This window comes from Exophiala spinifera (genome assembly GCF_000836115.1).
Source record: "Exophiala spinifera strain CBS 89968 unplaced genomic scaffold supercont1.3, whole genome shotgun sequence".
Classification (NCBI taxonomy): Eukaryota; Fungi; Ascomycota; class Eurotiomycetes; order Chaetothyriales; family Herpotrichiellaceae; genus Exophiala; species Exophiala spinifera.
Window position 1 is genome coordinate 3,170,223 of NW_015622515.1, and position 14,822 is coordinate 3,185,044.

The 14,822-nt window shown below is 51.0% G+C and overlaps 8 protein-coding genes across 8 annotated transcripts; 7 read left to right on the plus strand and 1 right to left on the minus strand.

Moving 5' to 3' along the window:
* Nucleotides 1–384: 384 nt before the first annotated feature.
* On the plus strand, nt 385–1,066 carry PV08_04887 (uncharacterized protein; the record flags this gene model as incomplete). Its single annotated transcript, XM_016379231.1, has 3 exons — nt 385–476; nt 562–760; nt 938–1,066. The coding sequence occupies 3 exons, from the start codon at nt 385–387 to the stop codon at nt 1,064–1,066; spliced, it is 420 nt and encodes a 139-aa protein (XP_016237908.1).
* Nucleotides 1,067–2,653: 1,587 nt separating this feature from the next.
* Nucleotides 2,654–4,513, plus strand: PV08_04888 (uncharacterized protein; the record flags this gene model as incomplete). Its single annotated transcript, XM_016379232.1, has 1 exon — nt 2,654–4,513. One exon carries the CDS (start codon nt 2,654–2,656, stop codon nt 4,511–4,513), a length of 1,860 nt encoding a protein of 619 aa, XP_016237909.1.
* An 870-nt stretch (nt 4,514–5,383) lies between these two features.
* Nucleotides 5,384–6,817, plus strand: PV08_04889 (uncharacterized protein; the record flags this gene model as incomplete). Its single annotated transcript, XM_016379233.1, has 1 exon — nt 5,384–6,817. One exon carries the CDS (start codon nt 5,384–5,386, stop codon nt 6,815–6,817), a length of 1,434 nt encoding a protein of 477 aa, XP_016237910.1.
* Nucleotides 6,818–7,318: 501 nt separating this feature from the next.
* On the plus strand, nt 7,319–8,409 carry PV08_04890 (uncharacterized protein; the record flags this gene model as incomplete). Its single annotated transcript, XM_016379234.1, has 3 exons — nt 7,319–7,488; nt 7,532–7,549; nt 7,788–8,409. 3 exons carry the CDS (start codon nt 7,319–7,321, stop codon nt 8,407–8,409), a joined length of 810 nt encoding a protein of 269 aa, XP_016237911.1.
* A 393-nt stretch (nt 8,410–8,802) lies between these two features.
* On the minus strand, nt 8,803–9,383 carry PV08_04891 (uncharacterized protein; the record flags this gene model as incomplete). Its single annotated transcript, XM_016379235.1, has 3 exons — nt 8,803–8,975; nt 9,045–9,145; nt 9,220–9,383. The coding sequence occupies 3 exons, from the start codon at nt 9,381–9,383 to the stop codon at nt 8,803–8,805; spliced, it is 438 nt and encodes a 145-aa protein (XP_016237912.1).
* A 601-nt stretch (nt 9,384–9,984) lies between these two features.
* On the plus strand, nt 9,985–12,549 carry PV08_04892 (uncharacterized protein; the record flags this gene model as incomplete). Its single annotated transcript, XM_016379236.1, has 1 exon — nt 9,985–12,549. The coding sequence occupies one exon, from the start codon at nt 9,985–9,987 to the stop codon at nt 12,547–12,549; it is 2,565 nt and encodes an 854-aa protein (XP_016237913.1).
* Nucleotides 12,550–13,130: 581 nt separating this feature from the next.
* On the plus strand, nt 13,131–13,499 carry PV08_04893 (uncharacterized protein; the record flags this gene model as incomplete). The annotated part of the gene is made up of 2 exons (XM_016379237.1): nt 13,131–13,292; nt 13,395–13,499. The coding sequence occupies 2 exons, from the start codon at nt 13,131–13,133 to the stop codon at nt 13,497–13,499; spliced, it is 267 nt and encodes an 88-aa protein (XP_016237914.1).
* A 196-nt stretch (nt 13,500–13,695) lies between these two features.
* PV08_04894 (uncharacterized protein) lies at nt 13,696–14,797 on the plus strand (the record flags this gene model as incomplete). The annotated part of the gene is made up of 2 exons (XM_016379238.1): nt 13,696–13,821; nt 14,105–14,797. 2 exons carry the CDS (start codon nt 13,696–13,698, stop codon nt 14,795–14,797), a joined length of 819 nt encoding a protein of 272 aa, XP_016237915.1.
* Between the last annotated feature and the right edge of the window lie 25 nt (nt 14,798–14,822).

Sequence of the window (14,822 nt, forward strand, 5' to 3'; positions counted from 1 at the left end):
TATGATTACTGAATTGAACTTACGCGGTGAACAATGACGCCGGATCCGAGCTTCTCTAGGAAACATCATGCAGCAGACCTGTAGGGAGCCGGTCACTCAGGACTCGCCCTTAATGATGTTCGAGCAATGTAAGCAGATGCTGAACATGTACGAGGATTGGTGACTTCCTTCCCCATAGAATCTGTGCGATCCTTTACGGATTCATTGGCGGATGTCTCGCTCAATCCCCGTGACTGTTCCTCTTTTGATTTGTTTTTGAGCCTCGTTGGTTTCGTCTCATCCATCTAATATTTCCTCCAACATTGTTTGTTCCATGCGAAGAAACACATCCACACACAACACCAGAATCTGTCAACACTCCTCCTTCCTATTCCCTGTCTCGTCATGCTCTTTTCCTTCTTCTGGTTCTGGCCTATCATGACCATGGCAGCCCTCATGCTTCACGGACCGGCCATAGCAGCTCAAGTTGATGTCCGGTGGGTTGATGGCTTTCCCTTTCGCTTCCACGTGGACTACTAGCAATGATTCTTGTGATACTGGCATGGCTGACATGGACACTAGAGCCGTGTCGACCAATCTTCCTGCTCCGGTTCCAAAAACATCCTCTACAGGAGGTTGTACCTATACTGCTTTCACCGAACCGGTCATTGCAATCGGACCGACCAAGACAGAGTACACGTTGACGACTTACACCTCGGCTCTGTACAATTGTGGTGGATGTTCCAACATTGACGTGGTCGTCCTTGGTCATATTTTTGTGGTATGTACAGAGCGGTGAGCAGTGAGCACTCTGCCACTCTCTCACAGCATCTTTCTCTTTCCATCATCACGCGTGGGTCTGTTGTTCACACATCCAGCCATTCTCATATGTGTACTTTTCGTACTCCTTTATACATGATGACTTTACTAACTTTCTCTGGTTTCCGGTTTCATGTAGAAAGTAAGCTTCACAGCAACCGTTACCGCTACGAATGCTACGACCATCACCACCGCTCGATGCAGCCCAACTCCTCCCCCTGCTTCTGCCTCTCTTGTGTCTACGTTTGGACATGGTCGTGGAGGTTGAACTGTGTTGTTCTGCATGGCCATTGTTCTTTAGAACCGGAATGGGAATAAGAACCACATTGTTATCGAGACGATCGACTCACTCGGCCACGTCACTTCTGTGACTGAGTTTTTTCCTTTAGGAAGAACACAGAAGACACAGTGGCCGTTGCATTCTCGAAGAGTCGAAAACATAAAAGCATAAACTTATCTTCTATGATATGCCACATTTGCGTGCCAGAATACATCGTTAGTGGTACCTTGAGGTGGGCTGGACTGATGCCAGACTCATTCCCTTACCAAACGTGCTGGTGCTGATTGGGGGGTGCCATGATGTGGTTTATGATATGAACATGGAAATCCGAGAGAGCTGGACAACAAACAAGCCATGGGTGTCGGTGGGTTGACCGAAGAACCTCAGAAACAGTGTGAAGACACTCAGATACGGTCATACCTCTTTCAGAAAGGAACAAGATGAAAGGAAGATGATTGCGACAGACAGTAGAGTCATCTCCCGTTCGTAGCCCACCAAGAATTGGTGGTTGAGAAAACAAGACACGGGGGGCCAGACGAAACCCAGTTAGAAGAATCTTATTATTTCCAGAAGCCCAGAAGGGTGTAGGAGGTGACCAGTCAATCATTCAATTGGTCTGTGGGCCGAGTTGCTGACCGCAGACTGTTGACCGCTAACCGCTGATCGCTGACCTCCTGAAGATCTTGATATCTCAAGCACAGTATCAGTTACATGGTAGTTTACCAGCTACTTACCTGATCTACCAACAAGTGGCAGGTACAGTAGTTTACCTGGGCAGTTAGTTTTTAGACGTGAATGTTACGAATGCGCTGAATGACATGATGTATAAACCTCACGTTGACAAGCACACTTTGGTCCTGGTCGTTCTTTTCGTTGTTCTTCTTCTTCTGCTGCTGTTGTCTTCACCATACATATACTCGTCGCGCGGAGTGATCAGCTGAAAGCATGTGGTCACTGGTTGATGCCGAAGCCCAAACTCAGAGGGCGACAAACTTTGACCACGTGATTTCGGGCGAAAACAGCCACGAATACGAATACGAACAAATATCCGGGGCAAGGCTCCATATTCTCGGACTTTTGGCTTGACGAGGCTGAGGGTGATTTAAGAGTCCAATTGGCGTTGCGTGCTATTCGGCCTAGGAAGCCCAAACATGACATGCGCTGCGATCCATCGCAACCGCCGACAAAGTCCACTTTAACAATCAAACATACAACACTGTGCGGAGTACGGAGTACCAGATCATCCATCCCCTTTGCTTCCCACGTTTCACAATATACACAACGTTGAATTACTTGAATTCCGAGACATTTACAATATCCACAACAAACTTTCCTACTAGGCCTTCTGCAGTCACAACGCTTTTCACTCGACACTTTTCGGCCCCAACCACCCTCGAACCCGGGCAGCTTCTACAACCACAGTGACGCCGGACATCGATAATCAGAAACCGGAAATAAGAACAAAAGGCGGATTTGAGTTACTGGTTGGGGCCTGCGGGGCGTCAAGCTCACGCATAACGAAAACCTGGAATGCGAAAATCTGTTGGGTGCGCTCCCACTCACTCTTCAGTCAACATGTTGGTGCAAGAAATGGTACTCGACAACGACTCGAATCAGTCACGCGATATTTACGGGCGACATTTTGTACCCATGTCCAAGAATGCCCGATCAGACGTCTCATTCCCTCTCGCTCCGCCTCGAACCCGCGCCCCTTCGATGGCATCGACTGTAGATTTGGGAGAGAAAGACGGACAGTCCATGGGGGTGTTCACTATCAGAGCGACAGACTCGCCTGTGCCAGAAACTATGCGCCACGAGCGGGAAAGGGACAATCGTGTCCCGGACAAGACTGGAGAACCGCGGCCGTCGCTGCAAAATCTTCCGTTAGAAGTACAAGGTAAAATCCTCGACTTTATCTTCGGAGACATGCATTCGGTCTATGCTGGGTCTACTTCTCTACGCGGCAAAAGTGTCTCTTCTTTAATGCGCCATCCGAGGAGGAAAGCAGTCTCAGATTTTGCGCTGGTTTCCCCAACATGGAGGGAATTGGTGCAGGAACGAATATACCGCCATATCAAAATCAAAGGGACGAGAGCCGGGCTGGATGAAACCCAGGAATTCTTTCTGGAACACATGCATCTGACCAAGTATGTCCGACATATCGAGTTCTGGGTACCCGTCTGGGGCGACAAGGCTTCACTTGACGACCACATATACAACCCTCTGAACCCTCTCGGCACGGATCGCAATACCAATCTGCATCTCGCAAATCATGTTCATGAAAACCTTCTCCCTGTGAACGACTTCATCGGTTACAGTTTCAAACTGTGTGCGGCCTCGGCAACTCTATCCCAAATGTTCAGCCTTGTCAATTGCTTCTTCTCTAATGCACGGGTATTTACACTCGAAGGAGGACACTGCAAAAAGTCCAACATGATTCGTCATTTCCCCCAAACGTTGTTCCCCGACCCCAATCAGCGCCTGGAAGAACTGCACAACATTCGGACTTTTGCTATGCGCGGAGCCTGGAATATTATGCGCAGTTACTCGCATTGGAAGACCATCGAAGCTGCATTACCGAATGTCGAAGAGTGGCACTGTGGCTATGCCAAGCCTAGGTCAGAAGCAGACTCAACCATCGATGCCATTTTAATCAATCTCCCTCCCCAGTATCGACACGTCAACATCTCCCTCGACGGGATGTACAGCAAGGATCCGACAACGCTTGGCTCGAGTCATCATCACGGACAGTCACATCTGTGCGAGCGACTGGGAAACGTCCTGCCCCAACTCGAGTCATTGTCATACACAGGCAAGGTCTGCGATTGTCTGTGGAGTAGTGCGTTTTCGGCACTCTCACAGAGCAAGGCCGAACCTCGACTCAAAGCGCTAGAGATCGTAGTCAAGTCTTGCTGTCGGCAACGCGTTACAGACACCGACCTCGAGACCGGCGAAACCATCTATCACGAAGCAGGTGGCGCAGGGATTACAAATCTGATCTTCATCCGCTCGTTTGAACGTTTGGTCATGAAGACGGTCGAGGCATTACCCCTTTTCCCGCAGCTCAACTATGTACGAATACGTTTTATCGACCTCGATTCGCCCTGTACCTTGCTTAATCCCTACTGGCAACTCGAAAATGGGAAAGTATCTGGCATCTGGAACGAACAGATTGTAGAGAGATTGGCGGAGTTGCGTCCGGACATTGGGTACATCGAGCTGAGCGATGGGATCGAGCCGGCAGGTTGGCATAAGAGGCCGAACTTGCCTACAGTGACGGGCACTGGGGGCCGACACTTTCAAGATGTGCCGACCAGCCCTCTGAGTGTCACTGATGCCGTTGTTGGTAACGGATGCAGTTTGTATCCGAAGACCAAGCCGAAGAGCATCAAAACGAGTAGTTACAAACTCGTTGCTGAGTCGCGGGGAAGCTGACTAGGTGAATAGAGAGAATTTCCGCCAGGTAGCTGGGATGGCGACGACGAACGAGCGTTCACGGGCACCGATTTTGAGGAGTCCTGGGAGGTTTAAGTGCTTCTTTGCACGCTATGACCAGCGGCGTGTTGTGACTGCCGCCTGGCACGACGTTATGCATGGCGTTTTGGCTTCATATGAGATCGAATAGCGAGAGATCGTGTATGTCACATGGCACAGCTTTAACGGTGACATGTGGGCTTTGTGTTTGAGACGGATCAGATAGGGATATGGGCTCGGACAGAGATATGGGAGGCGTAGCAGGGAGCTTGATTCTTGGAGCGAGGCACTCATGACCGCGCAGTTCGGGTGATTATGCTGTGCAAATTTGGATCAAATGATGACGAGTTGCTCATGACATGCTCAAGGCCTGCGCCACATTCACTCGATCTGGACTCGGTCGTAGTTATCGGACCGTGTTGAATATTCAATAGAATACGAAGCACATCGAAGTCAAGAATGAGCGAGATTTTTATACCTGTTCCACTTTCCGGAGTAGAGAAGACCGCAGTTGCTAGTATCAATTAGGTTGGAGGCATGAAGCCTGCTGTCAACAGCACCGCAGACTTGATGATCGTAAATCATACCTGGCTTGGACGGAGAACCTGCAATATCGACTTATGTAAGCAAGGCTGGATCCGAATTATGTCCCCTTCACGCTATGCGCCCCAACTCCAAACAAGACGGATACTTCCTCCTCAGACGATCTTCCTGCTCCCACCACAAACTCACGAGGTCCAAGATTCCGACACGCAACATATCAGTTGCTGTCGACCTTGATCCCTCTACCCTGCCTCTCCAGTAGGGGCTCCGCGGCATGCAAACCACACGATGACCTCGCACAGCCGTTCCCTCTTGACCTCTCCGACTTTGATATTCCTGTTGGCCTTCCTCCTCCGAGCTATCCTCCTTGTTTATGGAATCTATCAAGACTCCGTGTCGGCGCTGAAGTACACAGACATAGACTACTATGTCTTCACAGACGCTGCCCGAGCGGTTTCAAATGGATCTTCACCGTACGACCGAGCTACGTATCGGTACACCCCTCTCCTTGCCTGGATCCTCCTTCCGACGAGCTGGGGTGGGCTATGGTTCCATTTCGGCAAAGCCCTGTTTGCCCTGTCTGACCTGATAGCCGGATGGCTTATACTGCTACTGTTGAAGAGGAGGGGTCTTGAAGAAGGCAGAGCGCTCAAGTATGCCAGCGTATGGCTTCTCAATCCGATGGTCGCCAATATCAGCACCCGTGGGAGCAGTGAGGGGCTCCTGTGCGTGTTGGTCATGGCAACACTGTGGGCTTTTGAAACTAGAAAGACACTTCTAGCAGGTTTGCTGCTGGGGCTGAGCGTACATTTCAAGATTTACCCCTTCATCTACGGTGCGAGCATGCTTTGGGCGCTCGATTCGACCGCCTCAACTTCTGGCGCATCAGGCGTCCTCCAAAAAGCGGTTCAATTCTTCCATGCTAAGCGCTTGTTACTCCTGTTCACCTCAACCTCGACCTTTGCTGCACTCAATGTTCTCATGTACAATATCCACGGTTTTCCCTTTCTCCAGCATACATTCCTCCACCATCTTACTCGGATCGACCATCGACATAATTTCTCGCCTTACAATACCCTTTTGTACCTGTCGTCAGCACAGTCTGCAAGTCACAATCCAGCAAGCTCGTCGTTGTCCTTTGAATCTTTCGCCTTTGTACCACAACTTCTCCTATCGACTCTCCTGATCCCCATCACCGTTGCCAAGAAAGACCTGTCCAGGACAATGCTCGCTCAAACTCTAGCATTCGTCACGTTCAACAAAGTGTGTACATCTCAATATTTCCTCTGGTATCTCGTCTTTCTTCCACTATACCTACCGGACTCGGGCCTAATTCGATCACCGAGACTGGGTCTGACAGCACTCGCTCTCTGGGTGGCCGGTCAAGCCGCGTGGCTACAACAAGGCTATCAGCTGGAATTCTTGGGGAAAAGCACGTTCGTCCCCGGTCTGTTTGCAGCGAGTCTTGCATTCTTCGTCGTCAACTGTTGGATTTTGGGAGTTATCGTCTCCGACGAGCGTGTAGTAGTCAAAAGGCACGTCAGAATCGACAAGTCGCAGCGTGTGCTGGTCATGCCACCTGTGTTGGAGACCGCTACCGCTAGCTCTGTGGCCAAGGAGAAAACCCCCGTGCGAAGAACGCGTGGGAACAGCAGTGTCGACACGAGCGATATTGCAAAGATACATTTGGGCCCGAGGAACCAGGTGCTGAAAAGTAACTAGATGCTGTATAAATACCTGGCAAAAGTCTCTCGAATGCCAGGGTGCTTTATATGAAGGTATCCACGCTATATGATATTTTAGTCCCGTTGCTCGGGTGTCCTCAGGCCGTAGGGCAACTGAAATGATTAGACGGCTACTTTATTCCGGGTGACAAAACGTGCTCGAATTGTTGTACCTTTGATGTCTGTATAGAGTCTTGAAAAACATGGCCATATCGAACTGAACAGTAATAGTACTCATTTCAAACTTGTCAACATAGTCCCTACAAATCATTGCGTTCGGATCTTCACAGGGAATACAAGGGCTTGGAGTGAGACATTCCATGGGCAAGAATTGGCAAGAATAGCCGAGACGAGGCTAGTTACACGAACTTCCAACCACCATCAACGGCGTGGGACAACAATTGCAGTTCCTTGGATATACAGTACAACCTAGACTTTACTTTTTTTAATCGTTATTACACCAGCTTCTTTCATCTCTTGGAAAATCGACAGTTCACAGATGGCCGGGCAAAAGAGACGGCACGACGGCATGGAAATCGATGCCCAACAGTCCTCATCGCCATACATCTCGATATTCGAAACTTTTCGGACAGAGTTGGACGAACACCATGATCGAAGAGAGAGGATCATCAAAGTATCGCGAGACGTCACGGCACAGAGCAAGAAGATGTGAGTTGCCTCCATGAGACTTTCCTGTAGCTAACGTGAATAGAATCTTCGCATTACAAAGGTACGCAGTCGCACAGCGAAAAGCAACACCACTTCTTTCTATCTTCCTCCCCCAGCATCTGCGCTCCAACAATGAATGACCGGGGTGTTTATTTTCTTGGAGAGTGTCGAAAATCACTTGACAAGTTCAAGTCACCTAGTATTCTCTCTACGAACACAACACTTTCTTTGTTTTTGAGGATTCATTCTAACAGTCGCAACAATCCTCTCCCTGACCTTTGATGACTTATTTTGTGTAGAGTCCGCGAAATCAACCGGCCGATCCACGCCGGCATCTCCAAAACCACGACGCCAATGTACGCCACGATCCGCCAGCTGCTGCAGTCCATCGTCCCCGACCTGCAGGGCCTGAACGCCCAGCGGTACAGGGGGAACATCTCCGGCGGGATCCAGGAGTACATGGAAGCCGTCCTGTTCCACCATTACCTCGAGCACCGGACGCTGATGGGCTTCGAAGACGCGCAGGGACACCTGCCCGAGGGCGTGCTGCTCACGTACGAGGACTACGCGCTCGGCGTGTTCGACATGACGGGCGAACTGATGCGGTTCGCCGTCACGTACCTCGCGACCAACGGACGACTGCCTGGCGTCGGCGGCGGCGGCGGCGGCGACGACGACCAGCGGGACGGGTCGATCCTGGCTGACCTGCAGCGTCTGAGGAGCGAGTTGGAGCAACTGGATGCGAGTGGCAGTTATTCCCTCAACAAGGAGTTTGCGATGAAGATGAAGACCACGAGGGCCAGTGTGGAAAAGGTCGAGAACGGCGTGTACAGCATGATTGTCCGCGGGAAGGAGAGGCCAAAGGGGTGGAGACCGGATCTAGGTGAGGATCGAGATAGGACCGAGGTCGAGAGTTATTGATCTTGTCTGAGTCCTTCTTGTTCTCATATTGGCAGACCAGATGAAGCTCCTCGCCGTGAGAGACACTGTCACTACTTGTACGATCAACACGGGTTTGCCAGAGCCTCATTGGGCTTGAAAAAGCATCGTAGGCTCATCGAATGTGATCCATGCATCACACAGGGATCTTAATGCTCAGTAAAACAGGTAAAATCTACGAGGGCACACGAATTATGTAGGAAGTGTGTCAAAATGCTGGGCTATGTTGTGAGCTACTGAAGCATTTACCTGACTGCTGATTGTTGTCGACCTTGCTGACGATACTCCGACGACTTGCACCGATATCTCGAACAGGAAGAAAAACACATGTCACTGTCTCCTTTCGTTTGTTTTTTGTTTTACCTTGCGGTGGGTTTACTCCTTGAGAGGATTCTCATCAGCTTCCAAAATTCCCTCTTTGACGAGTTGTTCTGGCTTGGGTCTCTGCTGGATCTTCTGCTCCAGGCTGTCCGCGCGCATGTGCTTTTCGAGACTGCGTTGGTTGGCCTGAAGGGCCGGCGCGGCGGTTGACTCGGGAAGAATGTTTCCTAGAACTCGAGTGTCAGTGCTTGCTCACGGGATGTCGACGGCGACGGGGATTTTTTCGTAGATCTTACGCTCGACCAGTTCCTCTCGATCCGGTCTCTTCTCGAGGTGCTTCCTCAGGTTGTCCGACTGTTGTTGTCTCTCGAGCTCGTGCTGCTTGGCCTGCAAAGATCTTGGGGGGCCGGTCAGCCGGGTGGAAGACTCTAAGAGAGAGTGGGCGGCCGACGTAGAGGAGACAACACTTACGGAGCAGCATTGGTGTCGAGGAGGATGTGTCTGTTCTTCAAGTCCTGGGCGTCAGGACGCAACTGAAGGTGCTTCTCGAGAGAGTTGCGGCGCTCGATGGGTGAGATGGGAGTCTCGTCGACCTTGAGATCCGGGGTTGTGGCCTCGGTGAGATCGTTAGACATGGTTGTTTACTATGCTCTTCTTCGTCAGGTGGAAATGGAGATGGTATGGGTTTCGCAGAGGGATCGGTCGAGGTGGGCAAGGACAAGATGCGAGTATAAGTTGTCAGAAGCTGAGGAACAAAGGCCAGGCCCTGTGACTGGGATTGGGCTGGCTGACGTCGCAGTCTTGCTTTGATGACTTTGCAGGGGATTCGACGGTTGCCAATGACAATACGCTCTGTCTGGAACGAGTCCCGGCCCTGCTGATCTCGACAAAACAACAAAGTGCCCCGCATCAGCCGCCTACATCATAGTGGGGGATGAACCTCTTGTTAGGCACCAGGCCGCTAGTGATGGGCTCTAGAACGCCTAAACTAACAAGTCAACCCACTAAAATCTTAGGGGCCATTCTAGCCCAGAGACCGTTTAGGTGCTGCTAAGCACTGCGCATCCACGCGCGTTAAGTTCATCCATCCAATATCTCAGCAGCTGCAGGAGGTGTTTGCCTGCGGTCAATAACCTACCTACCTACACTCCAAGGTGGAATGTCCCTCGACTAGAAACACAATGATTTTCGCCTCCAAGCCATGACACCTCACACATCTCATCCAATGCTGTCACCATGTGGATCCTCGAATCGAACGGCGACTTTCTTCAAGGCAAACGCATGTGGTTGAAGCCTGGCCAGAAATATTTGTTCGGACGAGTACGCAAAGATGGAGTGCTTTTCGCCATCGACCACAAGACAGTCTCCAGGAGACATTTCGTTATAGAGGTGGACAACGTCGCAGATGGGGATGCGGGCAATATACATGCAAGAACGAAGATCCGGATCATCGATCAGGGCTCAAAGAGCGGCACGACGGTCAATGGGGACCAACCCATGAAAGGCTCCTCCAAGGAGTTGAAGTACGAGGAGAACTCGGTCCGACCAGGTAACTTTCCGCAGGAAATCATAATCAAGTGGCAACCATGTGTTCTCACCTTCAGTCTACTCAAAAAGGAGATCAAATCTGGGGTGCTTAAGACCAAGCAGGCAAAGGTCCAGAGCCTCGATATCAAAGCCACGAGCGACTTCCTTCCCGAGCATACCACATATGTGATAGCGGGCAAGCGGAACACTGCCAAAGGGCTGCAAGCGTTGGTCACTGGGAAACATGTGGTGACTGAGTCATACGTCGATGCGCTACAGTACGCTGCAACACCTCAAAACATCAGTCAAGAAGAAAACTTGTCCCCGTTGGAAAGCGATTTCGACACAGCCTGGCCAGATCCGAGAGACTATCTCCCGCCTCCAGGGAAAGAGCCCACCATCAGGCCCGCAGAAGCATACCAACCGGATTCATTGCGAGCCACAATATTCGAAGGTTACACCTTCGTCTTTCTCGATCAAACGCAGTTCGACACCTTGTTACCCGTCATCACAAGTGGCCATGGCAAAGCGATGCTGTTCAAAGCAACCATCGGTGAAACCACCTCTTCTCATCTTATCGAATTTCTTCGGAATGCTGCGGGACATAAAGCGGACGGACAGAACGACCAGGCCTCTGAAGGGAAGGCTATATTGGTCCGGTGGTCTGGCAAAGATGACATCCAAGATTTTATGAATGAACTAGTGCGCGACACTGCGCTGAAGATGGACCAGCGAGCCATTGAGCAGTCCGAATTCTTGGATGCCATCCTTGCAAACGATGCTGGACTTCTGCAACAGAGCATTCCCTTTGAAAGCACAGATGATGGGAGAATGGCACCCCCAAACTCTGTCGTTACTCGACACTCTAGTGAAGTGCAAGAAAAGGCTATCACTCAGAGATCTGATTCCGAACGACCTCGATCTGCTTCGACTACGGGCAAGGCCGCTGCAGACAAAGAGGGAAAGCAGGCATCTGGCAATCCCGATCGCAACGCCACAACTACCCAAACATCTGTCCCGTCTCAGGAAAGCAGTAAGGCCGAAAGCGCTCCTAAACCATTTTCCGGACCTCGGTTTTCTCAAAAGACTGGGTTCAAGTACTTTGATGATGCTTTTGATCCTGATGAAATTATTGATTACGAAGATGACGAGGCGGATGCAGCAATGCCCAGTCCTGAAACCCTTCTCCAGACATCCGATATCAAAGAAGAGCCTCAGACGGAGAGGAAGAAGCGTCGTCGTTCTCCGACTCCGGATGACGATGATGCGTTTGATGAAGAGATAGATAACCTCCTACCTGCGGCTGCTGCTTTCAAACGACAAAAACTCGCTGAAGGCTCTGGACGAGTTGCAACAAGAAAAATGGAGGCAAGCCATGCGACTGCTAAGAAAGCAAAGAAAGCACGCGAAATTGATGTTCTGGAGGTGGTGAAAGCGCAACGTGATGAGCGGGAGAAAGCTGCACAACAAGAGCAAGAACATCTAGAAGCCATGGGTGATATTGAAGATAAAGGCCCTGCCAACCTCGTTACTGTGGTAAGCATCCAATTGCCTCTGAGAGAGCGATCCAAGAATATTGGCAAGGTCAATGGTGTTCAAACCGAGGATTGGGATCCAAAATGGAACGGTCGCAAGAATTTCAAGCTATTTCGTCGCAAGGGCGAAGCTGTACAGCGAAGAGGCCATGCTACGAGAGTCATCGTACCTGTCGTTCCAGTGCAGATGGGTACTCACGGCTTGGGCGAAGAGTACTGGCCCAAAACAAATGAGGAGAAAGAGCGAGAAAGAGAGCAGAGGCGAAAAGAGAAGTCCAGGAGCCAAACGCAGCAGTCGAGTGGTACTCTTAGTGGAAGATCTCGAACCAGAATAGTTGTTGAGGAGGAGGACGATGATGAGGACGAAATTGGAGCGGACGAAGTTCAACATCAGAACGAGTCGACCGGTCCTGCCGCAATTCGCTTACAGCAAGAAGTTGCCGAGATCGTCAACCATGGAATTGATCCCTTTACACCAAGACGGACTCGTGCTTCTGACAGGAGTCAGACCGCAAGTCATGTTGCCACTACGCAATCGAGTGTTCCTCCATCATCGCATGCCAAGGGGAAGAGACCTGCTTCTTCTGCTCTTGAGGCGAATACATCGAAGAGGCAGAGGACACTTCCTGTCAATGTTGTGCGCGGCAGTGATGACGAGGACGACGACGACAGTGACGATATGAAGTTTCGATTCGGCTCGAGGGCGCGTAGGGCCAGGGCAACTACAAAAGACAGATAGATGATGGAAAGATTCTGGGCGGCGTTTGAGCGACTTGTTCTTGAACGTGCGTATACCATTAAGCGTTTAACCTATCGAGAACAAGCATTTTGTGTCTTAGTCAGTGAAACATTTTTTTGGGTTTCTTTAATCCAACAGATTTAATTCTAGCTAATCCAAAGGTGCCGTGGCGGTCCTCCACGATCGAAGACCACAAGGCTGTCACCCCTGAAAAACGTCAAACTACAGTACTTCCACTATTTTATCCATCAACTCAGGTCAGGAAGCAATTGTCCGTACGAAGTCACCGATTTCTGATTCTTATATTTATTCTTACCGGCATGTAAATTGCGTAGCCTTTTTGACCCTTTGGGCCTTTTCACAATCGTCTATAGGTCCTGCATCGCCTTGATCGACGATGACGTACTCCGTCGGAGCTAAGTTCTTCCATTTCCGCCGGTCGTCGCGCATATGCCATCCAATACCCTGACCACAACTCAAAGGATCCCCCCTCTTCCTCTTAAGAGGGGAGCATATTGTATCTGCCTCGGGTATCGTATTCTCTTCTTCCGTTGCCTTCACACCCTCGATCCCGTCGCACGATGCCTTCAGCGGTATCACAGAGTCCTCCGCCGTTGCGGAAATGGGAACGACCTGCACGGACGAAGTACGATTTGGACTGGGCAGATATAGAAGTCATTGATTTATCGACCTTTGACGAGCCCGGAGGGAAAGAGAAGCTCGCCGACCAGCTGCGTGATGCTGTACGTCGGCGTCCCCGCCTCGACCCTATCATACCTACAACGGGATGGGCTCTCTGTTTTCCCAATTGACACTGACGCGTTTTGAAATGAACCATGGTGTAGGTCCACAAGACGGGATTCTTCAGCGTCACGGGCACGGGCTTGACGGAGGACGAAGTACAGCGCCAGTACGACATTGGACAAGGGTTTTTTCGACTTGCCGCTTGAGAAGAAGAATCTACCGGAATACCGATGCGATTTCGCCGAGGGCAATTTCTTCGGATATCGGGCTGTACGTATACACAAATCGTCCGTCCCTCTTGAGGGCCTGGACAAAGAGAAGTGATAATGGTTTGTGGTTTGTGAACAAGCTGACTATGACTCCTTTTCCTGTTGGTTTGAATAGGCTTACGAGAAGAAAATCATGTCGACGGACGTGACGAACATTGAAGAGTCGTTCAACGTGCCCAAGATCATCCCGGAGTACGAGAACGAAGTGCGTCATCCGTTCTTCGACCCATATCGAGCTGAGATAGCGGGCTTTTCGAGGGTAAGTAAGCCCATCTAATTCCTTGTTGGGTTCCGTGAAGTTGTGCGTACAGGCTATCTTGACCGCCACACACACACACACACACACCTCTCACCTCACCGTACTTCAGTTCTCCTGTCGTTTTCCCTTGCTTCCTTTTTCCTTGCTCGACGAATGAAACTGTGGAAGAACACTAATGGGGTCGTTTGGTAAGACTTGGTGGTTTTTGGTGCCCTTCCAGTCCATGAGTTGTTCGAAGTTGCTTCTCGCTAACGCACACACGGTGGTTTAAATAAAAAAATAGAAAGCAATGGCCATCGCGTCCAAGATCTTCACTCTGTTCTCCATCATCCTCGAACTGCCGCCGTCGTACTTTGCGGATCGCCACGAGTACGACTCCCCCTCGGAAGACCACCTTCGGTACATGACGTACCACCCGCGCTCGGCGGCGGACGACGCCAAGGTCCAAAACACCTGGTCCCGCGCGCACACGGACTTCGGAAGCCTCACGCTGCTGTGGAACCAGAACGTCGCGGGCCTCCAGATCAAGACGGCCGCCACGGGCCAGTGGAAGTACGTCCCGCCCGTGCCCGGCGCCGGCGCCGGCGGCGACGACGACAATGCCGGGACGGCCATCATCTGCAACGTAGGCGACACCCTCTCGTTCTGGTCCGCGGGGTACCTGAAGAGCACGACGCACCGGGTCGTCCGTCCGCCCGAGGACCAGACCGGGGCCGACAGGCTGGGGCTGTTTTATTTCGTGAGGCCCGGCGACGACGTCGACATCAAGCCCGTCGCGAGCCCGTTGTTGAAGAGGCTCGGCCTCGTGTCGACGTCGGACAAGCCGGGAGGAGGAGAAGGTGACAGACCGAAGATCACGGGTAGGCAGTACGTGCGTGAACGCGTCAAGAATTATCATAACCACGGCGACTATGCCGATATGAAAGGGAAGAAGTTCCAGATTGGTGGTTTGGAAATCGAGGATGAAGCGGCTTGAAAAACTGGAACACGTGTCTCAGTTT